The 27,060-nt window shown below is 36.5% G+C and overlaps 1 protein-coding gene across 1 annotated transcript; it reads left to right on the top strand.

Moving 5' to 3' along the window:
* Positions 1-2,002: 2,002 nt before the first annotated feature.
* Positions 2,003-25,964, top strand: Cad89D (cadherin 89D). Its single transcript, XM_028321110.1, has 20 exons — positions 2,003-2,030; positions 2,807-2,906; positions 9,396-9,582; positions 12,603-12,711; positions 13,901-14,103; positions 14,603-14,731; positions 15,154-15,346; positions 15,461-15,619; positions 15,830-15,963; positions 16,043-16,646; positions 16,744-16,902; positions 16,991-17,171; positions 17,242-17,405; positions 17,488-19,640; positions 19,796-20,175; positions 20,811-20,879; positions 21,764-21,967; positions 23,285-23,602; positions 24,245-24,361; positions 25,000-25,964. The coding sequence occupies exons 1-20, from the start codon at positions 2,003-2,005 to the stop codon at positions 25,496-25,498; spliced, it is 6,090 nt and encodes a 2,029-aa protein (XP_028176911.1). The 3' UTR covers positions 25,499-25,964.
* The last annotated feature ends 1,096 nt before the right edge of the window (positions 25,965-27,060 follow it).

Genomic DNA, 27,060 nt, shown 5'->3' with positions numbered 1-27,060 from the left:
TTGAAGAAAAAATAAAATTATAACACATAGTTTCCTTCTTCAAAAAGTCAAAGATTTTCTCCTGACAATAAATGGACCTCCTGTTATGGCAGTGAAATGCTGTTGTATGCAGATAAATAAGTAAATAAATTTCAAGTTACATATAGGCCATGACTATCATGAGATATAAAATCGGATGGAAAATGAAGAAAAATGTAAGTATCCAGAGAAATCGCGCACTGTCACACACACACACAATCTTTTATAAAGATTTGTTAAGCTACTGTTATTTAAAATCAGTTAAATAGTACCTAGGCCACCAGCTCGCTCCAGCTTAGACAATATACTCAACCCCTTATTCTCAGACAGAATTGCCAAACACATCTAACATGTAACATAAATGTAAATTTTTTTTACACGAACTAATTAATTAGATAAAATTTCCTAACTTATATCACAATAGACTAGACTTATGCCAGATTAATCCTAACGCGTTTCAAAACGAAGCATCGCGATTAATTAAGAACATCAACATGTCACTCATTATCTTAAAATCGTGAGAAATATTGGTTCTTTTAATATTGCCCGTGAAAGTTTTTGGCTCACTTTCGTTATTGTGCAAAGTTTATTCGTGCCAAGTATAATTATTTACATGTTAACGTTTATGTGGAGAAATTACGGATCATTATGATTGTTCATAAAAACGTGGAATGGAAAAAGTTTTATTGCGACAAGCGAGGTTTTTGTGGCCGTGAAGATAATTTAAAAAGCGATGACACGCACTAAGTAGGCCTGAAAACTAAACTACAAAACATCTACTTACTCGCCATGACTATGTAAGTAAATCGCATTAGAAGATATAAATCTGGGTTTTGAAACTTCTATTCCATGAACTTAAATTTAATGTTATAATATGCTCTTTATTTTAAAAGACTGAGTTTCACCACCTAACTTTGACTGTAACTATAACGATAAGGCGCGTATTTTGTATAGAGTTTGACACATTTTTGACGTTTGTTTAATTGCAAAGTAAGATGGCAAGCCCAGCCTAAGTAGGTATAATATTGCTTAGAGTAGGCGCACACCGTTGATTTTTCGTCGGCCGATAGTTTAGTCGGGCTGTTGATCAGTATGGGTATGTATGGGAGTGCGCACACTACGCTGATTCGATTTGGCCGATTCTTCATACAATTTGAAATCGGGCACAACTATCGGCCAACTAAAAATCAACGGTGTGCGCCTACTCTTATAGTTTTTGATAAAAAATAAATTCATAGGTGTATACCAATTTACGAGTGTTTAGTTGAAGACACTATCAATCAACATGTTGATTTAGGTACATATTTAAATACATTTGAATAGTGCACCGAGTTAATACAATAATAAACAAAAAAATCATCATAGTTACTCATATCGTACTCAGCCGGTCACTTCAGCCTTGCTTTTTACCAAAGGCCTAAGCAATTTGTTGTTCTTAGCAGCTGTTAAAGTCCTTGAACCAATGGTGTAAACGGTAACAAAAGTATATAATTGAATTGAAATCCCATCAAACAAATCTATTTCTTGGCCAATGTAAACAGATAATTTTGAACCATGGACAATTGATTTCACGGGCCCAAAGCCATCAGATTCCGCTTAGGGAAATTGTGAAACGATGGGAACATTGACTACAAAGTGTCGCTACATTTGCTGCGCCTGCGCGTAGATATTTTAGGTCAGTTGAGTAATTTGATTATCCAATGAATAATTTACTAATTTTAGATTCATTAGATACACTTGGCTAATAATAAGTTATGGAGAGTAAGCTGAACTACTCATAAGTGTTGTCGCGATGACAGAAAAAATAACAACTCCTGTCCTGAATTAAAATATTAACATACTATACTAAGTGCTGATGATTTGTGAAAGCAACAAATCTGTGCCGTTTTGCGACGTAATCAATATCACTTATTTCCAAATGAGTTAATTACTAAAGATCCCACAAACACTGACTAGTAACTTTTCGCCTCAGCCTGACATCAGAATGGCGACCACGATTGAATGGTCCACTTGTGAGAATTTATTTCATTGCAACATACTGTAGTGCTGTGAAATAATCGACGCCATTATTGATCGATAGCCAGACAATGGGAGATTGACTAACAAACACATAGACTACGATTTTTTAAATAATGCTTTGCCTGTCTGAAATGTTTTGTTTGACCGCTATTTGGTGAGCTTATCTAATGGTAGAGTCAGGAAGTAAGAACAACATAAACTGATTTTTTGACTTACTATTCTGATCTAGCTTGTCCGGGGAAGGGTCCTAGTAAAAACGTACAACGAATATTTTTCTATGGTACATTTAGTTTGCTAAAAAATACGAAATACAATAATTTTATTTCTCAAAAGAAATTGTATGTAAGTAGGTATCGATGAAATTACTTATTGCATCACTATTGTATTGGGCGCCCAGTTGTATTGAGATGAGAATTTTTGTAGCATTGTCTAGTAGAGTCATGTACCTAAAAGGTTTTTACTGTCGGACCATAATGGTATTGTTCGATAGGAATTTAGCGTTATTAATTGGTATTTTGTGCTTTGTTTTAAGTTTAATAATAGATCTGATAAGCAAAGAATGCATTACTGAACCATTAGTTCAAATTACTCTTGTAAATTTTTATCTTTAGATATTGAGAAGTGGCGGTTTACACTTTAAGAAATACATAGTGTTATTAAAAATCTACAAGCGGCTTGAGTAGACGTGTGATCAATATGACAATGACATGTGAACTTTTGACATGATTTGGACGAGTACACCCGCTGACAGCATGATTTATTGTTTCAGGTTGCAACTTTTATCCTGTAGGCGAATACCTGAAATTCGTCAGGATACCAGAGAACCTCAAGGTTGGAGATGAGGTTCTGAAGGTGGAAGTGCATCCAAGGTAATGTTTATAAATTATCTACATCGTTTTTATTGTCTCCCTCTTGCTTTATGAAATAGACTGACATAAATTGTGTGTGTCTAGATTCTAGATATGTGTGAGTAGACCACCAAAACCAGAGTTTTTGTCGTCATACAGTTAGTTAGATAGCAAGAAAGCTGCATGCTTCAGTGACCGCCCGCGCTATTGGATGACAAGTCGTTAGAGGCATAGAACAAGTTTGTCATAAAAACAATAATTTTCGCGAACAAACGCGACCGAGCCCGTCCGCATGATCTGGGTCGCCGCCCCGGTCTTACATCATGGATTCTTGTAATCAATTACCATAAGTATCACTTACTACACGTTTTCAAGCATTTACAATTACGTCTGAGTCAAATTTTGATTTATTGTTATTTAAACGGTCAGTGTCATTGTTGTTATCAGCTCGGAAACTATCTTGTATCACTTAAAATGTTTTGTGTTAGATTTCTAGCTGATTAAGGCTGGGTTGCACCACCGAAATTTGACAATAACTATAACGATAACCGGTGTATTTTCTATGGAGTTTTACAGATTTTTGACGTTTGTCAAAGTTAAAGTAAGATGGTACAACCCAGCCTTAGTTTATGTAAATATCGACAACTCAAAAACATTATTTTTCCAGCAATTGATACCTTAAACTCCTCAACTTATTAACAGTACTAGAATTACAGTACAATTACAGTTCTCATTTAAGAAACCTAATTCATTCAACCGAAAGAGATAAGGCAAATAAAGATAAAATAACAATTAAGGTTGCAGTAAGTAATTATGTGCGTCTTTTAACGAATGTCGATAGACAAAGTAGGGTAACTTACATACCATGAACTGCAATAAACATAGTCAACTTTTAAAATTAGGATTTGGGGTCCGTTATGACCGACCATTTGTCTGAGTTCGAAGATATAATAAAAATAAAATAAATAAAGAATGAATTACTTTAACTGTATAATCTGATTGAGTGTCGCAATGTGACATTAGTGGTTCCTCAGTTGGGTAACAGGTTAAAAGTAAAAGTGTGATGTCATTTAGTGCGAGCTGTCGGACTCTCGCTGGAGGTCGGCGAGCGATCATTATCTTGTATCGATATCTCATCGCTAATCCCAGTGGGAGTTGTGTAGCAATTATTTTTTAAATAACATAAATAGACAGCTTTGTATCAATTTGTAAAGCTGGGATATACTTAAGTAAGTGGCAAATACTCTTAAATGCACTTAATGCAATTATAGCTATCTTAATGGCAAAATCTAAATCAAAGGTGACTGACTGACTGATAAAGTGATGTATCAACGCACAGCCCAAACCACTGGATGGATCGGACTGAAAGGCATGAAGGTAGATGTTATGACGTAGGCATCCGCTAAGAAAGGATTTTACGAAACTCCACCCCTAACTCTACCCCGAGTGTAAAACGGAAAGTAGTAACGGGTAGTTGCAAATAAAACTGTACACCTAACTCTACATATCTCAAACTTTTCATCACTTCTATAGACTTATAAATAATTTATAATTACAGTCTTAAAAGTCAATGATGCAATGCACCTAAGTTTAAAAAAAATACCTATTTATCTCTACATAATTGATTCCGGATATTGATGGTTCAAAAATTACCCATTTCTAAACTCCTACTTACTCTTACATAACAACATAGGCATTTCTAAATTCCTGAACATTCATCGTAATATAAAATCATGACAATAACAGTTTATGAATAAATTACGCATCACTGTCTCTAATAACGCAAAAAGATTCACAAATAGCATGTTACTTAATTATTACTAGTACGTCAGATCGTATCTATTTATCGGTGTGCGGATCGTTTAATCGACATGAATTAAATAAATAGATTCTTTCACCAAGGTACCAACATACAGTAGCCTTTACTTTAAATGGCGTGGTAAGAAAGCTCTTGCGGATTGTGGGATGGATGCATTGCTTTTTGTCTCTATCGTAACTTAGACGTATATGTTTTGATTGCTAATATACTTAGACCTAATATAAATATATTATTATGTGATGTAGAAGACACAAGACCCCCTCATAAAAACCCCGGAAATGGTTCGTTCAACTGCAACAGAAATTGTTATTTTATTTTTCATCATGTTTGCATGAGTAATTTATTTTCAGATTAACTTACATAATAGGTAGTAGGTACTGCACTTGCAGGCACTTTAAAGCTCATTGCACGCACAAGGACTGGCGTTATAATGTAAACATTATTTTGTACAAGCTCATTTAATGCGGTTTCCACTTTCAATTGTCTCAAATACCGCGGAAATTGCCTATCACAGAGTAATAGCTGTAGAATTAACTCGAAAACACTTTTACTTTCAATTTTCTATGACTTATAACTTGGTGTTACGTAAAAGTGGTGGAAATGGGTAAAGTATTGGTTGTAGTGCTACTGTGCGTGCGGACTGTTTTAATGTGGTTACTTATTTAGCCTGAGGACCTGTATTAAAATTACTAGTTTGTATTAAAAATATTTTGTGTGTGCCTTACTTGAAATGCAACCATAAAATTACATGGATAATATTCCACAGGTTCATACGAATTCTAAAAATTTACGAAACACTTCAGTATGATTTCTTCGTCCTGGATATTGAAAATAATCATGTAAATCCTTCTGTGTAGACTACTTCGTTAATAATATTGCATAACTGAAATAATAACAACAGCATGTCAAGTCGGTCACTGAATGCGACTTACAAGTCATTTGTTAGTTTAACCTACTGCATGATTTACACAAGTTAGCATGTAAGCACATTCGTTCAGTCACATATAACATCTCGATCAATATCGACATGTGATTATCTGTCGCTTATTGAAATGAGCGTTTGTATTCAGATAGTTTCATTTAAACTTTTTTGATCCACTTAGTGCAGATATTTACTCGTATGTGGGTCATTTATTCTAGGCGTAAGAAATGTTTTATTATGGATTGTAAACGTTGTTATGTTATTCGGAGCGATAGCGCTTTGATGAGAGCTTTATGATATGAAAATTATGTGACGTTTAAATTATAAAGTAAGAATTTATTGGTGGAGAATGTCTGAAAACAAAATGTAATGTAAAGAATTGTTATATACATACATGTATGTATACATGTATGTATACATGTATGTATACATGTATGTATACCTAGGTTAGTTAGTTGCGCGGCTGCGCCCGCGGTTTACTATGAATAAACGCCAGTGCGTTGACAGCCGTCTATAGTTTTACTCGTGCCCCTCTCGCCTCTCATACTTAACACTGGCGACGAGGATGGGATGGGGGAGAAACCGAATCTGGTGGCCGTCGGACGCCTCTATCCATGTTTACATAGGAGCCGCTTGGTGGGGACAACGATGCAGTAGCTATTTCATCCCTTTCCCGATTTTATGGAGATGGATACTAACTAGAAGTCGACGACTTAATAAGGATCATAGGTACAGCGAAGCAGGTCGATTATTGATGTTTCATTGAGGTTAGACATGTTTTTTCATTTCGTTTTATTCAAAATAGAGCTCATATTTTTATCAGCAAAATAAAATGTTCAAACAATATGAGGTTATCCGTTCACCAAATCTAGTTATTCCTTTTGCAACTCAAGACGACGATTTAAAACTCACATCATCTTTATGCATTAATGTGCTTCTGATCGACAAATCTGCATTATGCAAACCGTTACTAAACTCATGAATAGAATTTCCTAATTCAATACTATTATAAGGCAATTTGCCTCATTACAATCACTTATTTGCGAATCAAAATATGAATTTCTAAAGGATCTTACCGCGATTTACCATGCGTGTAGCTATGGACGGATCTCAACGGGGTGCGAATATTAATTATCATTTCATTAAGATACCCTGTTCTTGACAACAAAATGATCAATCAATCAAAGCTGTCGCAATAAATGTCGAAAATAGACCAGTGATCTTTAACATTTGGTCTAGTTTCAAAAACCACTAAACAAGGTTTTGATATCTTTAAATTGGATTTAGATGCTTATTCTTCTGTAATAGCATCTCTTGATTTATGATTATTCATACGAGTAGATCTAATTGAGTATTAATGTTTTACAGCCGAGACTTGATATGTAAATAAAAATAATGTATTCAACCGCATGTGCGTTTAAATGTTGCGTAAAATAAGATTAAAATAAGGAACCTCTTTGTCAAAGTTTGTGATTTTATTAACCCTTAAGTAACATCCTTATTTTTGGTTACACATTTAACACCCTGGGGTAAAAAAATAACCCCAAGCAGGAATTGAAAAATATTTAAAATCAATTCAATTTGTGATTTATATGTATTAGTGGGCTCACTAAATTATACGATTGCTTTAAAAAATCATCTATCGAGCATACAGAAACATCTTAAACAAGATATTAATTTTCTGACTTCACCATACCATTTATATGACCATGTTAACATGGGCTAGTGTCGGCTCATATACCCATTTACCTAACACCCTGTATATTTAGATTGAAATAATGTTAATTGACAAAAAAGTTTATAACTCAGAAACTAGTCAAAATTTTATTTGAACGTATCAGGTAATCTAGATTTAGACGTAAATAGATACTAATATCCATAATGCAATAATGGCTGAAGTGTGACGCGTCTGCACGCACTCGGCCAGTCCCAACTGAACTCAAATTAACTAGAGTATAAAATCTACATTCATGTGAAATAAATTTAATTACTCATAACAACTTATCGCTACAATTTACAACTGACAGACAATGTTTTACATAACTCTAGCACAGCGGAAAAACTTTCAGTGGGTTCCAAATAAGCTGCAATTCAAAATATAAAAATACTTAGCTTTTTTTTTTTGCTTACTTAAATATTTAATTTTTTTCTGGATGGTTGGTAAGATTCAAATGGGATTTGATTAGGTTACATTTAACTACCAGATTTTTTATTTATTTTGAAAACGTAGGTATATTGGGAGATGCATAAAAAATTGTTCAAAAGGGGATTACTTAGTGAAATAATCATTTTAAAAGTAATGTATTACATAATTACTAAGTATCTCATTTATTACATTCGATACCCTACGTCGCGTTACTTCGTTTATTCATAGAGCATAATATGCCCCATGATAGGAGTGACAGCGAACTACGACTTCTGATCTTATCTTCCATTATAACTCGAGTTTCCGTTCAGACATGGGAAGAATTTCGGTTTGAAGATTAACACAGTGTTAGTTGCATAATTATTATTGTATTTTATGTAATTTAGTGTTACGTGTCTTATAAGTGGGTTACAAGACTTTACCGTTGGGTTTTAATGTTTGCGGTTAGTAGGAGCGACAGTTAAGTGGTCATTAGTGAAATAGATTTTAATGGACATTAACTCCTGACACTGTAACTGAGTTTAAGTGCTGCAAGCTGCACTTTAAAACTATGTAGGACTTTTATGTAGTCGTAGGTAGAAACTCTACCATTTTCTCGCAATTTCATCACCTCAATTTAAACTAAATATGGATAGGTAAATATTTTTTTTATCTGAAACCGATTTTTTAGGATTACTATTTAGTAATGAACGAGTTTGAAAGTTTACAATAAAAAAAAGTTGCTTACATAACCAAAATCCTACTATTAATATTATAAATGCGAAAGTTTGGATGTCTGGATGTTTGTTACTCTTTCACGCAAAAACTACTGAACGGATTTTGTTAAAACTTTACAGTATTATTGTTTGTAACCCAGTTTAACATATAGGCTATAATTTATGACGATCTGTGACACTAAATTTCACGCGGGTGAAGCCGCGGGAAAAAGCTTATTTAATAAAATAGTAGGTAACGAGTATACTTATTTGAGTTAAACTTGTTTCCTCCGTGATTTTGAAAAATCAAACGATACCGGACTACAAAGAGACGAAGTTTTATTTTCAAAAATTACTTGAAAAGATACTGTGAGACACTGTGAGACGTATGTAATAAATCTGAATGGTTGCAAATGGCCTTACTATTTCTGACAAACTGAACTGTATAAATCAAGCGAGATAATAAATACCATTTGGGTTCATTTTATGTACTCATCTGTTAAGAATGAACTAATATTGTATTTTTTTTTTGGGCTTAATACTATATTATTACTATAAAAATGTTACCTATCGTTCTAAGCGCCACCTAGCGAATACGGTTGGAACGTTCACAATTCTTGCGAGCGCTTGCCCCGGACTTGCTTGGAACCTTGGAAGTGTGAGCGGCGCTACCCAAGTAAAAGTAAACTCGTTTCCGCTCACAGACACAGATGGCATTTTACACATGTTTCCCGAATATTATTAGGTTTTATTTTAGTTTATTCCTTATTTTTTGAAAGCTAAACAATCCTCAAATTTTCGTTACATAATATCCTCGGTAGAGTTAACTTTAAAAAGGTGAACGAAATCGACGAAATCGTCTAGTTATGGCAACGGAAATAGGGATCCATTTTGACATAATGTAAATGATCGGTTATGCTTTTTCCAGGAAGAACCTGAGCCTGCAGCCGGTAGACCGCGAGGAGGATGCGCACCTGTTCACGTACCGTGATGTCAACCGCACGCACGTGGCCGTGGTGCTGGCGCAGAGCGTGGACGCGCTGGTGGACAGCGACACGCCGCAGAACGTCGTCAAGTTCCGCCTCGGCTGCGACTTCGACACCGGCGACGACCTGGTGAGTGCTCATCACGTACGCGCCGTGACCGCACGCACGCGGCCGTGGTGCTGGCGCAGAGCGTGGACGCGCTGGTGGACAGCGACACGCCGCAGAACATCGTCAAGTTCCGCCTCGGCTGCGACTTCGACACCGGCGACGACCTGGTGAGTGCTCATCACGTACGCGCCGTGACCGCACGCACGTGGTTGTGGTGCTGGCGCAGAGTGTGGACGCGCTGGTGGACAGCGACACGACTGGGCATCGAACTAGGGAACTCTAGGGCTGAGACATTTGTTCCTGCCGCAAAGGCGCCTAAAGTGCCTAAAGTGAATAGAGTTACTCCTTATTACTTTGACTTACGTTTATTTTCGATTAAAACTTTTACGTTGATTTCCAGTGTGGATGGAGCGTAGCGGTCTGTGTCTACCGCTCCCCGCAACCGTAATCAGTATCAAAGAATCTTAATTTAACACTAGCCGTTTCTCGCGCTAAGTACTTTTCCTACTGATTAAAACTTCAGCTGTTTATTTTTCAGAATTAGTATTTTTAAAATCCATCGACCATAGATGAAAAACCAAGATTAGAAATACTTTAGATTTTCTTCGACTCAATTTTCCACTTTCAGCAATTTCATCTTCAATTTCTTAAAATGGTAGAAAAATATTTTAAATTCAATAATAAACCCTATTAATAAACTTAATGCGTGTTGACAAACTGATAGTAAAATGAATCCTTTGTCCAGAGTCGTAAAGCATTCGTACAACACTAGTAAATAAAACGAATGGGACTGAAAGACGATTTTACGTTTACTTTTACAACGGCTGTCGTAAAAATGAAAAGGCGTCATTTTAATGAAGTCAATGAACCGCGGTGCGTAAGGAACTCCGTGCACCAAGGATACATGTCACCGGAAAATAACAAGACTCGTAAGTTGATCAATTTTCTAGGTAGTTGATCAACTCTCGGAAAATAATAAACGGCAGTTGAAATGTACTATTTAACGCATTGAATTTTAGCTAATTGGTCAACTTACGGTACCTAGCCGTAATTTAATAATTAACTATATTGCTACAAGTAAAATCATCCACAAATGGACCAATCGTTGCCCAGTGTACTATTTGACGGTACACTATTATCCGTCACTTAATACACTTTTCTCTGATTGGTCGACAGCATTAATTATAAGCATTTAGCAAGTGTTTATTCATAGAGTTACAAACACTTAGATAATGTTGTTTTAATATTTATATTTTAGAGATAGGGATATTCAAGTTCGTCTATGCTATATTAGTTAAGTAAATGAAAAATGTTTAAAAAAATAATTGGAGCTCAGAGTTTTATTATTGTGAGTTATATTAATAATAAGTATTATAATCAGTTTAATCAGTCAGTACAATCAGTGGGCTAAGTACAGAAAATAATAAGTTTATTTATTTTCTGTACTTAGCCCACTGTAGTACTTTTGTAACTCTGCATCAAAGTGTTCTCGATCGACAAAACTAGTATTGCTCACTGATTGTTCGTTTATTTCTACCACTACAGACTCCATTTCACTCATCATAAATAAAATCACGCGTTATAATAAGAATTATTACCAAACAAAACAACAATTGCTAATTTTACTACTGTAAATAAAGATAATAGATAGATTTATTTACGTTTAAACCGGTAATGGCGGCGGCCGGGTGGCGGGGAGCGGTATAAAAGCACGTGAGTCTTTTAACCAATCAACGTGCACCTTGCCTTTGTCGGATGATTTAACGGCAAGACGCCGTAAATTAATCAACTCACTAAAATACATACGTTAAATAGTACATTTCAAATGCCGTTTATTATTTTCCGAGAGTTGATCAACTACCTAGAAAATTGATCAACTTACGAGTCTTGTTATTTTCCAGTGACATACACAAACATTACACAATTTTCAATTTTTGCATACCTTCAAGTTCTTACAGTCATGTAACTGCGCCAAAATACTCAATTCAATAACTAGAGTGCACGGCCTGCACGATAGAGAAGTCTTGATACAAATTAGCTCAAGACTTCGTCAAACGAACTCTTTTGTTTTGATATTGTCTTTTGATGCCAACTTAACTTGTCGCTCCGATTAAACCAATAGATGTTTAGCTATCTGGCACCAGGGATGTGTTCTCGACACATCCAATACCCCCAGAAGTGTAAAAATAGGTATATTCACCTACCTACTTAAAGATTACCTATCTATAAACAGAAAAATCAAGGGAACATTACTGTTATAAGTACTTTCGTGGTTCATCTAGCACCTCTAACTCTATAACAGCAATCGTCTGTAGATATGTTGTTGTTTTCATGTGCCTGTCGCTATAATATTTGCATAATAATGTCTTCACGAACACACCATGAACGCAGTTTTATTTATTATTGGGTACGTAGCAAATTCAAATAAATCAAGTACGTATCAAGCACATATCTATGTGTGTGTAAAAAACAATAAGAAAATGTTTATTATTAAGGTCTTTGCGTCAGACCCTACACAGACAAGAAAAGCCTTGCAAAAGGTTTAGGAAAACATTTCAGGTCTTAAAATAGTCATACTATGAGTATTTTTAGTAACTGAAAATTTAAAATAGAAGTAGTCTCCGGTATCAATTTGCATCAAAGGAAAACACAAGTTGCAGAAATAACTCTGCCATTTCAGAATAAGAATGCTATGTCTATGATAATCTTTTCGAAGGTAGACAGGTCGTCTTAGATGAACGAGAATTTAAGGAATATTTAAAAGTTACTATCAAAATGCCGCCCACAAACAATACATTAGCATTAGCAGAACTTTAAGTCTTTTAAATGTCAGTATTATTTACGAAGGGGAATGTTATTTTTAAACTATTTTTTCATAAAAGAATAGACTGAATAATGTACGTTTTATTAGCTTTCCTGTGAAGGTACATAAAGTTTCATGTTAACTCCCTGGATTATTCTCTTTGTACCACGCAAATGTATCACACGACGCGTACATCTATTAGCTGGTCACCTAACGATTGTTTCTCTCTACATTTCAGATCTCAGCGTACCTCTCCGTGACGGTGTACATCGAGGACGTCAACGACAACGTGCCTCAGTTCCTGGACACCCCCTACCGCATCACAGTCGATGAACTAACGCCTACAGGTTCGTATCGCTACTGTGATGAGTGTGAGTTTACATGAAACGCGCTAACTAAAAAATGTATGAAAATAGTTATTGAACGTTTCCTGCTAGGGGCGTTGTACAATCCGTCATACATTTAGGCTGGTTTTAGAGACAAGCTGACGGACGCTGACCGTCAGCGCTGACAGCCAAAATGTATGAAGCGTCGGCACCGAGCGATCAGCGTCACTCAGGAACGTTCCCTTCAATTACATACATAAATATTGATCTGTCAGCGCCGACGATCAGCGAGCGGTCAGCGCGATTCTAAAACCCGCCACAATGTCATTTTTTGACGCGCTCACAAGTGAGCGCGTTTGATATAAACTCACACTAGGCCCTCTGTTTGCTAGTGATAAGGAAACGTCCTACAGTAGGGCCTTTAGTGCTGCCTGCGAAGTAAAAAAATTGAGAACAAAGCTGCTGTAACTTTTCGGCAGTCTGAACTAACTTGCGCGGAGTCCTGTTAATAGATTATGAGTAACTTGTAGTGGTCTAGGCAGACAGGACATAAGGAACGGTATATTTATTTATTTTTTTTTTATTTTTTTTGGGAAACATACAGTTACAATATAATTATCTATTATGTAGGTATCTATTATGTTTCCAAAAGGTCACATCTAGAGTTATTGTGTATATTATTGTTATGATTGTGTATTGTGTTTTCGAGCTCGCGTAGGAAGAAAGTATACAATCATTTCTTGGTAAGTGACAATGATCCCGAACTTCAATAACGATTACGCCTCGTTATTTTATTTATTTGGACTTCCCAAAGGTTTCCGTAAAAATACGGGGTTTCTCCCCAATAATACCTAAGGCCAATCGGGTTCACGTTTCATAAAGTTATTCTCGGTTTGTTTGGATAACAGTATTAAATAACACTACGTAATTCTCGACAAAATTCTACGTATGGTTTCTGTTGAAGTTATTATTGTACCTAAAGATATTTAATTGTCTGTTATAAGATTTTCAGTTATACGAGAATTATTAGGTGTAATTATTTATCTCGAGAGTTGTAGTGAAATTCTATTCAAATGGAATTTCAGGTAATATCAACATAGTGGTCTGAATAGCGTAAATCGTACTTGGCGTCCCTAATATAGATATGGAGCACAATTTAAAAGTTTGAGTGTAGGCAATACGTCATTAAAATAATAATACTCTAATCCAGGTCTAACAATCTACAAGGGCATCCGCGCCTTTGACCGCGACAAGCCGAACACGCCCAACTCCGATATCCAGTACAGCATCACGTCCGGAGACCCTGAGGGCCACTTCGCCTTGGAGAGCTCCCACAAACCATCTCTAGTACTGAGAAAGCCACTGGACTACGATGCTGGTGACAAGGAGTTCACGCTTGGTATCACGGCTTCAGTAAGTATTAATTTAAAAGGTGCTCTCCTTTCCGAAATTAAATCAATCGAAGATAGTAATCAGTACTAAAAACTGAACTTTCGAAGAACTTAAAGTTCAATTTTAATTAACTGGAAATTCCACAGATTCATTACATTTCGGCGATGTTCGATAAAGTTGGAAACAATTACTCCATCTCGCTCAGTTAATCAACTAAACGGCAGTTTGGAATTTGTTTAATATTATTCATCTGGTTCGTTGACACGGTCACATTTTTAGACCTGTAGCAATTAGTATCCAAACTTTAATTAAATCAAAGACGCAAGTTATGTAATCAAAAGTTGTACCTGCAAAATTAATGTGTTATGAAGTTACCTACATACTAATTTGACAAGCTATCAAGTTTGTATGTCACCTACCTAAACTATGATTGATTGTTTACAGTATCGAAAAATATTAGCTAAGTATATGCTTCAAAATACATTTTATCATTACTCGTCCTTTTGTTTTTATTTTTCAGGACCGTGGTTCGCCGCCTCGAAGTTCGAACACAACCGTGCACATCATTGTGCAAGATAACGATGACCTGCCTCCAAAGTTCACTCAGGATGCGTACAAAACTCAAATACCCGAGTTTTATCCCATTTTGGTAATTATATTTTCCATTTTATATACTTCTACTTCAAAACATCATTATTAGGCTAAAAAACGGTGTTTGACAATGTTTTTATGTCTGAGGTATTATAACCAGTACACGGCCTGCTAAAGGTGCTTGATTTATTTACGCCTATATTTGTATAATGTCTGAGTTGTCTTAGAAAAACTAAACATCCACTAATCATGTTTCTCCCTAACTGACAAGAAGTTAAGAATCTACGAGTATTTACGGGTTTGCTACCAGCCCCGCACGGGTGCGGGGTGAGGTGTACACACTCGAAGCCGTCCACACACCAGTGCGGTCTCGCATCTTAGTAGATTCATAAAAAAAAACAATATTTGGCGTCCCAGTTGATCATATTTTTTTGAAGTGGCAGCAAACCTGTTAAAGGGATTATTAAACGTTAATTCCAGGGCAAGCGTATCCACCAAGAGCTCCTATTCTCAGAGCCAATCCACGCGTACGACCAGGATCTAGGTGTGAACGCGCCTCTCCGCTACGAGCTGATCTCAGGCAACGAGAGGAAGCTGTTCACACTGGACCAGCTCAACGGGTCTATGTTCTTGGAGAAAGAGATCGATTTGGATATAGAAGTTGGGTTACCTGGTAAGAACTTGGAATCTGAATACATTTTTAGCCAGACTAAAAAATAAGATTCAGTAACCTTCGTGTCTGTAGAGGGAAACAATAATTCTAATACTTATTTATTTTATATTTTAGGAAACACATTTGTGCTTCAAATTCAAGCAGCTCAAGTCGACAATCCTTTGAAGACAGCTCAAGCCCGAGTGGAAGTAGAAATAATAGATTTGAACGACAATTTACCTGAGTTTGAAGTTGATTTCTACAACATTAGCATCGTGGAAAACTTGCCAAATGGTAAGTTTAAACCCAAGGGTTAACGAGTAACTAGGTAAAGAGAGATTATGGTCAGAGTTATTAGGTATTTCGATTTTTTATTAGAATGTTAAAAGCTTTCAAATGAAATACTTAGAATGGCCTAAACCTTGGAGTTCCTCAAATTTTAAAGTCACTATTCCTACCTAGAGGTAGATAGGTACTAATATTGTGTCTTTCACATTATTTTAGGATTCAGCGTTCTACAAGTCATGGCCTCTGATAGAGATCAAGGTGACAATGGAGAATTCACATATCAATTGAGCGATGCTGAAGGTGCATTTTCAATAGACCCTAGATCTGGATGGCTCACTGTTAGGAATCAGGTAAATAACTTATTAGAAACGTAAACACAGATACATCGCGATGTCTAAAACTAATACATTTCCTTTTTTATTTTTACAGTCTGTTTTAGACAGAGAAAAACATTCATCTCTTAGGATGAAAGTATACGCCAAGGAAAAGAATCCGAGCGTTGTCGGTACTTTTTTAGACAAGCAACGCTTATCAAAATGGCGACGAAATCCTTCAACCTCCAGACCACCTTACAAAGATAAAACGACTTACGTGTTTCCTGATAAAATAAATACCAGGAATGAAAACATTGAGTACTTTGAAGATATCCATCAACTAATGTCATTTGTTACTGTTGAAGTAACTTTGCTAGACGCTAATGACAATAATCCTGTATTTGTTCCTAGTAATTTATACGAATTCGCAATAAAATCTAATTCTAAGCCGGGCACATTCATTGGGAAAGTTAAAGCAGTTGATCCAGATCTTGGAAGAAATGGAATAGTTTTATACGATTTGCAAAGGACAAGTAATTTAACAATAACTTCGCCATTTCAAGTAGATCCTCAGACAGGGGCTATCTCCGTAGCAGAGTCTCCAATAGTTGAGGGCAGACATGCTTTATTCATTGAGGCATCGGATCAACCCGCCAATCCAAGTGAAAGAAGATACTCGTTAGCTGTTATTACTATTGATGTCACTAGAGCTACCAAAGGTATATATGGGTCAAGTTTTGTCAAGTAAATTGTCTGATTTGCAATAAATAATAACATTTAATATAATATTATTTTGTGTTATATTCTAATTGACAGGTAATAGACCGGACAGGCCTGATTTTGTCGGAGCTCCTTATGAGTTCTGGGTTGGCTCTAACGTTGGAATTGGAACAAGTGTGGGACAAATAAGAATTAATGAAGCAATGAATAAAAATGACGTTTCTTACGACCTATTACATAGTTATGAAGAAGGAGGTAAGTTTTCGTTAGTAAAACAATGTAACATGTATCTACTACCACTTAAAAGTTGTTGAAATTTTATTGTAATTTTATTATTTTCCAGTACCATTCGCCGTTGAGGAAAAATCTGGAGTCATAACTGTAATAGATGAACTTTCGAATTTCAATCGACCTTTATATGATTTTGAAGCGGTAGCTTTACAAGAGAATGCAAACATATCAATATCCACAAACACTACGATTCATGTTGTTGACGTAAAAGACGAGAGAGGTGTTTTATTGAAGTAATATTTTTTTCCTAAATTTCTTAAACTTACAGCTTAGGATTCTCAATAACATTATTTACATTTGTAGGGGTGCGCATTCACCACTTGTGTTCCACGTCAAAGAAAATATTGCTGGCGCGACCATTGGACAAATATTTCATGTCAATATAAGCGCACTTCCAGTGAATAGTACAGGAAATATTCGATTTATCATCGCAAATCAACAAGATGTAACAGATGATATAGCCATTGGTAAGTATTGCACTTATATGAAAGGTATTTTAAATGTATGTGGTCGAAACATGAATAAAATTGTTTTTTTATTTATTTTCAGGTCAGGATGGCACGATTTTTGCCCAAAAGCCTTTAGACCGAGAAAGACGAGATACGTATCGAATGACTGTTATTGCTGAATTCAACAAAGGAGTGATATCTGGCGCTGGTATCTATCAAGTTACGATACACGTTGATGATGATAACGATAATCCTCCAGTATTTGAGATGCCTGTTTATGAAGGATTTATCAAAGAAAATTCAAAGAGAGGAACAGAAGTAAAAACAAGTAATAAGATAAAAGCTACTGATGCAGATGAGGGCCTTAATGCGCAATTTATGTACACTCTATTTGGAGATGGGCATGAATTATTTAGTGTCGATGAAAAAACTGGAATTGTGACCTTCATCAGAAACAAATTGGACCGGGAAGAAAAAAGCATGTACCTCTTGAAAATTGTAGCTAGAGATAAAGGAGGGCTCAATTCAGAGGCTAAATTAACAATTACGGTTGTAGATGAGAATGACAATGAGCCAGTATTTAATCAAATCATAATACCGCTGGGAGAAAATGTAGAGTTATTAGAAGCAGATGATAAACACAAAGTGAAAATTTATCGTGAAAAGAAAAACGATCTAACGGGCATAATCACAAATACAGAATTAAAACCAAAAGATAAATTTGCTTTTAATGTCAGCGAGTTGGGTCCATTATTTTTAGTGCCAGAAAATGTAGCTATCGGTTCAACAATTTTGAAATTGAATGCCATTGATATGGATAGTGGTACTAATGGTCAAGTGAGATATGAATTTGTGTCGGAAGTTTTCATACCTCCACATGCATTAACTCCTCATATGATGCAAATTAAACGATACTTTGTTATTAACGAAAGACACGGTCATATTATTGTAGCACGATCTTTGCCCCCTGAATCGGAATTTAGACTTAATCTGTTGGCTATAGACGGAGGAGAATTGAATGACAAGCTTTCAGTCAGAGTCTTTGTCAAAGATGTTAATGACCACTATCCTATGTTCAAAAAATCATGGTACACATTTAATGTGGAGGAAGCTCAATATTCAAGAAGAGTTCTAGGAAAAGTAGATGCTACTGATGCTGACTTTGGCCAAAATGCGAATCTAACATATTTTATTCAACCTTCAAGTAAAGATCTGCCATTTGAAATTTCACCTCTTACTGGAGTTTTTAGTGTTAATGGCGAGCTTGATAGAGAAAAAGAAGACAAATATATTTTAACAGTTGTAGCAAGAGATAATGGTCAGGACAAAAAGTCTTCATCAGTTAGCGTCGAAATACAAGTATTAGATGTAAATGATAATGCACCTAAATTTTTCGGCTACGATGACATTCTGCAATGGAAACATCCAGAGGCTGGTGAACTTTCAAATCACAATTTTGAATCAGTTTTAATGATACCAGTTTACAAAGCGGTACTGCCAGAAAATGCACCGATCGGTACTGTAGTTACTAAAGTATACGCCAATGATTCCGATTTTATTGGCAATGGAAATGGTCTTATTCTTTATAGTTTGCCACAGAAGAAGAATCAACTTAATCTTTTTGCCATTGACTCAAAAGAAGGAATCATAACAACAACAGGAAGATTAGATTATGAAACACAATCAATGCACAATGTGACGGTAGTTGCTTCGGATTTAGGTTCACCTAGTTTAAGTTCAACGGCGATGTTATTGTTGACTGTCACTGACGTGCCCGACGAAATTGAAGTTTCAGACAAGCCAGTATTTATTTCACGTTATTATGAACTGGAAATAGAAGAAAACGTTCACACTCCTATCGAATTAGTAACACTAAATCTTACAGAACATTATGAGACCTTCAAAATGAAATATTTTATTTTAAATGAAAACGACACTGATATAAAAAGAACATTCATAATTGATCCAAAGAATGGTACTTTGTATATGATAAAAAGCCCAGATAGGGAAACAAGAGACGTATACGAAGTCATAGTGCGAGCTGAAAGACAGAAAATTAGTAGAGAATTGCCTCATATGATATATCCAGTACCTGACGATGTTCTTGAAGGAATGACGAAATTTGATGTTAAAGTAATAGTAAGAATAAGGGATGTGAATGATAATGCTCCTAAATTCATAAACGGTGGCCGACCCCTGGTAACGGCGATACCAACTACTGCACCGTTTGGCTATCAAGTTATTCAGTTACAGGTAAGTGTATTATGTCTAAAATAGTAAGACACGGGTCTTAACGCGACTTTTATCAATGAGTTACATTATAATGTATAAGAATAGTGTATTTTGTGTTTTTCTAGACAATTAAAGGATGATTTTCTTTTAATATTGTTTTCTTGCTCTATTAACAGGCAACCGATGCAGACTCAGGGATAAACGCTGACATCCGCTACCAGATTATCAACGAACAAGCCCCTCGTTTCGCCATTGACCACGTGACCGGTCGCGTGAGAGTGGTGGGTTCTCTAGTAAGAGATTCCGGCAGAGTCTTCGGGTTCGACGTCAAAGCCACTGACAAACGCGGAGCTGATGACGGGAAGTCAGCAATCGCCAATGTTTTTGTGTACGTCTTGGATGAAAACAAACAACTGGTATTAGTTGTTGCTGCAAAACCAATGGAGGTTGAAAAGGAAATATCTAATATTACGCGGTACCTGACCAAAATGACCGGCTTTGACATCAGAGTGAGAAGGCTGGAAGCTAACACAAAGGCTTCGATGGATGGATATGCGTAAGTCCTTTAGTACTTCTAAAGTAGAAATTTATCGAATAAAATAATTACTTTCTACTTTTTTATAGAGTTGAGTTTGTGAAATAGCGTTCCGAATACGAGCACATAATGTGATATCTAATCAATAGAATTGTGGATACATTACCCAGCTGTTTATTTTACAACTTTTGTATTTAGCTAACGTGCATTGAATTAAAACTGCAAATAAGTTAATTTTAACACAATATGCTTTCTCGTGAGGATAAATATACGATCTCAATTTTTTGCGATCTCAGTCCTTAAAACTATGCCTTTTAAAATAATGTTAAGTATACAAAAACGCGAATGTTTCGGTTAATCCCAAGTTTTCAGCGTCTTTTTTAGTGTTAAGGGTAATTTTTCCCTAATTGTCAATTAAGGGCCGAGGTCGAGGAACTGAGCAGATTAAAAGTACTGAGTAAACTTTAAATGAAAACAATCACTTTCTTTTACGTCCATTAGAAAACGGTTCAAATTGTTTTGTTTGACAACATAATAAACCGTTGCGGAACTCATTTAAAAGGGAAGGTTTAATATTTTGTGGAAAGAAAAAGTATTTTTGATTGTTAATGATTAATAAATTTATTGTTTCATAAAAACATTTCGTTATTTTGCAGGACTGATATTTACTTGTACGCTGTGGACCCCATGTCAAACGCCATTATTGACATGGAAGTTCTTCAAAAGTAAGTAGCATCGCGACGTTGTATTTATTTCATTTAATTAATAAAATATGTATCATTGTATATTACAAACTCCGGCCAGAAAAACTACAATGATAGTAAATTTTTTCCCTACTTTAGGCCTAAAGGTCACTTAGTCAAGAGCTGGCATTATTTTATACAGACTGTAACTAATGTACTAAAGTCATGTATAAACACCGATATTATTAAGATACTGTAACAACAATGTTACAGTTATATTATGATGGAAATAAAAGAATATGAATACAAAGTAATGTAAATCAATCGTACACGACTGTATTGTTTTCCTAACCATAGCTGTTATGAGTAATATTTTTTCTAATGTCATACAAGTTGCTGGTTTATTTTTTCTATCTCTATTATAGAGATAGAAAAAATAAAATAGTTTTTTTATTATTATGAAAATAGTACAGAAATAGCGCATAAAAACTGTACAGCTGAAGGCATACTATTAAGCTAAGACTGCGGCATCTTATACAGTACAGTAATTTGCGATATTTACATAAAAAGTGCAGTCTGATCAGATATCGACTGTGTTTGAGAGCAATGTCTATGTTGGCACATAGTTCGTAGAACTGATGACCGTTGGGGCAGAAAAGTTCCCACTCTGTTGATTGTCTAGTGAAGGTTGTAGCAATCACATGGATGCGGGCGCATGACTGGTTGTTGTGGAAATAATTGGGGGAAGCCTTTGTCCAACAGAAGACAGAATGATAGGTGGACCGACGATCTGGTGAAGGTCGTGGGACGTGCCTAAATGCTGGCGGCGCAGGACCGGTCTTTGTGGTAATCCTTGGGGGAGGCCTTTGTCCAGCAGTGACATTCGGCTGAAACGAAGTTGGGATGATGTATGGTGGCATCCTCAGATCGCTGCTGAAGCGTGAGGTGGACCTCCGCCACGAGCTGGCCGGCTTCCGCGTACTGGAGGTGGGCGACACGGCCATGGTGTCGGCGCGCAGCGGCCGCCTGCTTAGCACCATGGAGATCAGCGTGGTCGCGCTCGGATGCATCGTGTTTGTGGGAGCCTGCACGACAGCCGTCTGCGTGCTGTGCGTCAGGAAGACTAGGAGGTGAGGACGGGTTCACTAGCTTCTGCTTCTATCGCGAGGGTTGCTCTATTGGTTGACCACTAGAGCTATGCCGCTCATGACTGTCTTTCTAGGGTCTTATTTCATGTTCGTTTGATGTTACATTCGCGGGATAAATTACAGAGCGGAGCACGCTTTCCGTAACCCACATTTCGCTGCAGACTAAATACAAGAGTGGCACAGCTCTTGTGGTCAAGTTAAAAGTACACTACTTAGTAGCTGACAGACTAAAGAATGACATTAAGAGTACTATCTGGACTTTGATTAGAAATATTCAGATACATCGTAAAATACTTCTAGCCAATATCAATCGTTTCTGCGAGAAACATTATAACTATTTAAGCATGACTAAATATTCTTTCCTCGCTTAGTTAGTCTCATAGGTACTAAAAACGGTGACTCAACGTCTGCTACATAAAAATCATAATAATATGACGTTTTTACTAATGTCATCCAATTAATGCCTCCAGTTGAGAGAATGAATTTATACATGATATCAACTCAAGTTACTTACAAGCCTAACTCATAAAATCAAAACATTTTGAACATCGATGAGACGCTCCAATGAGCAAAAATTATCTCTTTCGAACTATTAATCTTTTCGTTTCTCCGTTACCCTTCAATGCTTAACTTTAAATTGAAAACAATAAAGATTCAAAACAGACTCGAGTAGCATTTTCGCAGACGAAGACTTTCCACTTTTAAAACAGTTAGAAGCTGTTTTACATCGATGCGCCGAGATAGGGAACAGCGACTACATAACTATTGCCGAGACGATTCCGAAAGTTAACGAAAAACTTCGCCCGCTGTAGAATAGTTTACAAATCCGTCAGAATATACCTATTCATGAAGAGTTCACTTTAAAACTTTTGAATAAAACATTTCCTGAGGTACTAGAAAGAGTATTTTTAAATTATGGCTTATTTTATAGTAGGGTATTTTAATTCTAGCTTTTTAGCACCTTGAGGTAAGCAAAGATTTATTTTCTATTGCCTTTCAGAGATCACCGCCACCACAAACGCAAACATGTGACTCACTATATCGTTTGAGGACTTAATTAAAGCACGCTTTAAATGTGATATAGTTCTTCTTGTTTGTCTTGGAATTACATCATGTAGTATTAAATATAAATACTTATTTAGTTTAATTAATTTATGAGTACTAGTAATAATAAATTCTGGAAGAATTGAGAGTATTATCATTGTTTCCATACCTATCTTTTCTTCTTTTGTAAATTCTGTAAAAACTTCTCTGTATTTGGAATAACTTTGTCTAACATTTCAATCTTTGCCCTAACAGAAAACATCACAAACCATATTCCCAGCAACGTCTTAATGCTTTCTCCACTGAGCACCTTACTAAATACGGCGGTCTTTTCCCGTCGGGTGGCAACCAGTGCCAGGAGTTGAATCAGTCCTATAGCGAGGGCGACTCGTACATAGACGTGATCAACCACAACGCGGCCAAGAAGATATGTCCGCACGGGAACACGGTGGAGGAGTTCGGGAAGGCGCACCAGAAGTGCGTCAAGGGCCAGTTCGGGGACCACTCGTCGGAGTTCAACCAGAAGCACGAGCGGATGTGCATCAAGTTCAACCAGCGACCTTTGCAAAAGAGGTGAGACTGTTGGAAAATCTAAATCAAATTATCAATTTAACTGCATACTATTCTTAGCTTATGACGAGAGAACTAACAAATCAATGTAAGGAAAAGGATTTTTATTTAAAGTTAATGGAGGTTCCGGGTATTTCCTGATTTAAAGTGCGCATAATTAACATTAAATTTAATTATTTAATTAGCTTTTTATTTATTTTTACTGACTTTAAAAATAACCTTACTTATCACCCTGCCCCTATCCTTTTAATTTATAGCTCATGTTTTGCTTTAACCTTCATCGTACTAACCTAATTACGCATACAATATTAAACCATACCTATTAACACTAGCCTACCTGTAATCCCACCTATAATAATGCAAAATATGTATAAATACACCAACATAATGAATACAAATACATACTTTTTTTTACGTTACATCGTAAAAAGAATACTCTTGAAGAAAAAAAAAGTAGAGTCAGAATTTAATGTTTCCTTTATAACTATCAGAGTGAAACTTTTCTAAGATACCTACTGATAAGCTCTGATAACTTAAAGAAATGGAGCATTTCGTCTCTGATAGATGATTGATCAAAAATGTCCTGAAGACACACTAACCGAAACTCTGATACATGACACACAGTAAGCATGAGCATTCCCATAGGAAGGGGCAGGACACGTCGATAACGTCCGTGAATTCCAGCGGCCAGGACTCCGGCATCGCCGAGGCGCGCTGCCCCTGCGGCCAGTCCAGCGTCCACACCTCCGAGGAGAGCAGCGGGTACTTGCTTTTGTTTTGAGCCTCAAGGCTTCTCCAAACAGAACGCGTACTTAGCGCGCGCTAGAGCGTTAGCCTGACGTCGCACTGTAGCGTCAAATTGTGTTGTTAAAATGTGGATAGTTTCATGTCAAACACAGTGCTGGCGCTAGCAATACGCAAAGCTCTGTCGCAGCGTTAGGATGGTGTGACGCTGGGTTCTACATTCTACCAATATAATTCAGCGTCAAAGCTCGACGTCAGGCTAGCGCTCTACGCCGCGTAAGTACGCGTTCTGTTTGGTGAAGCCTTTATTTGTATTCACTAAGCGAAATAATTAAACATTCCATGTCTAGAGAAGTGAGGTGATGTCGTGAGCAGCAGCCAGACATCTTGTTACGTGAGCATTTTCATAAAAGTACAAGTCAAGGACGTGTCAGTACTCATGAATGAACTTACTACGAGTTACAATCAGAGATCTCTGAACCGTGTCGTTTAATATTTAAAAAACGTAAACGTAACATTTATGCTTTAGCAATGAGAAACTAATATATCGCGCTTCGTTGTCGGCTTTTAATCATCGTTTCAGAAAATTATGCGCGTTCAATAACATTAACTGCATAATTTTCATGTGCCTTGTCTTACTAAGACTCATTTTCCAGTTGCAGCTACGAGGACTCTCTGAAGTCCAACCACAACCAAGAAGGGCGCAAGGCGTACCACAGGGAAGAGCCGACGTTCCACCGCCGCGCGTCCTTCGGGCACCAGCCGCTCGACCCGCGGCACCTCCACCACCGGCGGCAGTCCTTCTCCGAGAACATGCAGCGCCACTTCCCGCCCCACGAGAGGATATCCACTGGCGGGATAACCAGGCAGATATCCACGCCCAATGTGTCCAACATTGGCCAGCCATACTTCGTCACCAACAAGAAGAGTTTGCGACGAAACGAAGTCTTGACTGAACCGATGATCGACTACGATCACAGCGAGGGTGAGGATGTGTTTGATACGAGGATAGACAGGAGGCCGAGCAAGAGCCACAAGAGAGGGAAGTTTATGGAGATAGGAGGGCAAGCGGCCGTGTTTGTGGCCACTCCCGCGGCGGCTGAAATCATGAGGAGGCAGGGAAGTGAGAGACTCATGTTTGCCCGACCTTTGTAGTGCTCGACTTAGTGAAATTTAAGACTTTGAAAAATGAAGTTTAGCCAAACTGACTTTTAGGTTGTGTTGACAATAACATTCTAGCAAAATGTTAATTGAACAAAACTTATTTTTGTACAATCGTATCTAGGTAGGTAATTTACCTAGGTTACTTTACAGTTTATCGCTATTATTATAAAATGTGATAAACCTTATTTTTCAAAACGACCAGTTTTAAAATTGGTTACCAAATTGTAACTTAATTTTAGTTTACTAGTAATATTTTGTGAATAGCTAATATGTACACACTGTAAATAGGACTGTAGATATTCTTTAAAATTAGGGTAAAAATCGTCTTCGCTTTACCGAAATTTGGTCCACACGTGTCCAAAGAAAATGTTAAATACTCATTGTAAGTGTGCCATTTGGTCGTCTTCAAAACAAACGGAAGACTTATTAATACTTATTTACCACCTCTACAATAATTACTGCGTGATGCGTATTTATGTAATGTAAATTGTATTTTTGTAAATAATTTTTAGATAATACAGAATTAAATGTATTATTTGCCATGCGATTGTTTTTGTTAAAACCAAATACATAAATATTAGATAAATTATAAAAAGCTAAAAGGAGATGTATAGTGAGAATATAACTTTTACAATTTTATAAGATGCCACCACATATTTCTTCTTGCATTAAATATTACTCAGAACAGGCATATTGAACAAGCATAAATAAGAGACCTCATTAATTTTTTAAAATAAGTATTTAAGAGTAGGTATATTTACATTATTTAGATTAATCTAAAACAAGGAGCATTAAGAAACGAAACACGTTACAGGCCGTTTGACTGCGTTAAAATGAGGTGCTATTAATCTTCGTCCGGCTAATCCGGACATTACCGGGGCAACCCGGACGCGTCCGGATGGGTTAAGGGGACATGAGGTTAGCTGCTGGGTCGACGACCGGTGGAAGATCACGAGGCAGAGGCTTTGGGATGCATTTTAATACTAATGTGAACCTTTGGACTATCGCTGAATTATTTTTTTTTCATCTTAATTGTCTCATGAAAATTTTAACAACATGTCAATATTTACTAATTTTATTAGAAAAAAATCAACTTAGAAAAAACTTACTGGTAGCCTCACTAAAAGAGTCTGTGAGACGAACAATGGCCACTTCATATTTTGGCAAAAACTTTTAAACATAGTATGAGCGTATCAGCGTAGGTAACTAAATATCCGAAGCAAAGCTCTTTTTAAAAAATACAATATTTTTTTGATAATTTTGAACTTCGTTTGCTGTTACATCCAAGTAGTCGCTTAGTTTAACTAGGCATACGTACATTGTATAGTAGAATTCAAAGTGCCTTTACCATACCATTTCCTTTTAGGGCATCGATAAACGCTAACATAGGTCGCTTAGGCCTCCAACAGTGCGACATAGCTATGTACTCCGAATTAAGTGTAAGGTCCGTAAAACAAAGCTTATTATTTATAGCCCTTTTACGATCTAAATAAAAAACCGGTTCGGGTGACTTGTTATTTACAGGGGCTTTAAGGCCGAAGTTAAGAATCTGG

This window comes from Ostrinia furnacalis, unplaced genomic scaffold (genome assembly GCF_004193835.3).
Source record: "Ostrinia furnacalis isolate ACB-3 unplaced genomic scaffold, ASM419383v2 OfSCF7470, whole genome shotgun sequence".
Classification (NCBI taxonomy): domain Eukaryota; kingdom Metazoa; phylum Arthropoda; class Insecta; order Lepidoptera; family Crambidae; genus Ostrinia; species Ostrinia furnacalis.
This window is presented reverse-complemented; position numbering and strand designations above follow the sequence as displayed.

Bases quoted from the DNA above. Each gene is read 5' to 3' on its own strand.
- Cad89D (XM_028321110.1), top strand. From the start codon at position 2,003: ATGGCGACCACGATTGAATGGTCCACTT. The intron at 9,583-12,602 runs GTGAGTGCTCAT...TCTACATTTCAG, and splicing joins TCGACACCGGCGACGACCTG to ATCTCAGCGTACCTCTCCGT. The intron at 23,603-24,244 runs GTGAGACTGTTG...GCATTCCCATAG, and splicing joins CAGCGACCTTTGCAAAAGAG to GAAGGGGCAGGACACGTCGA.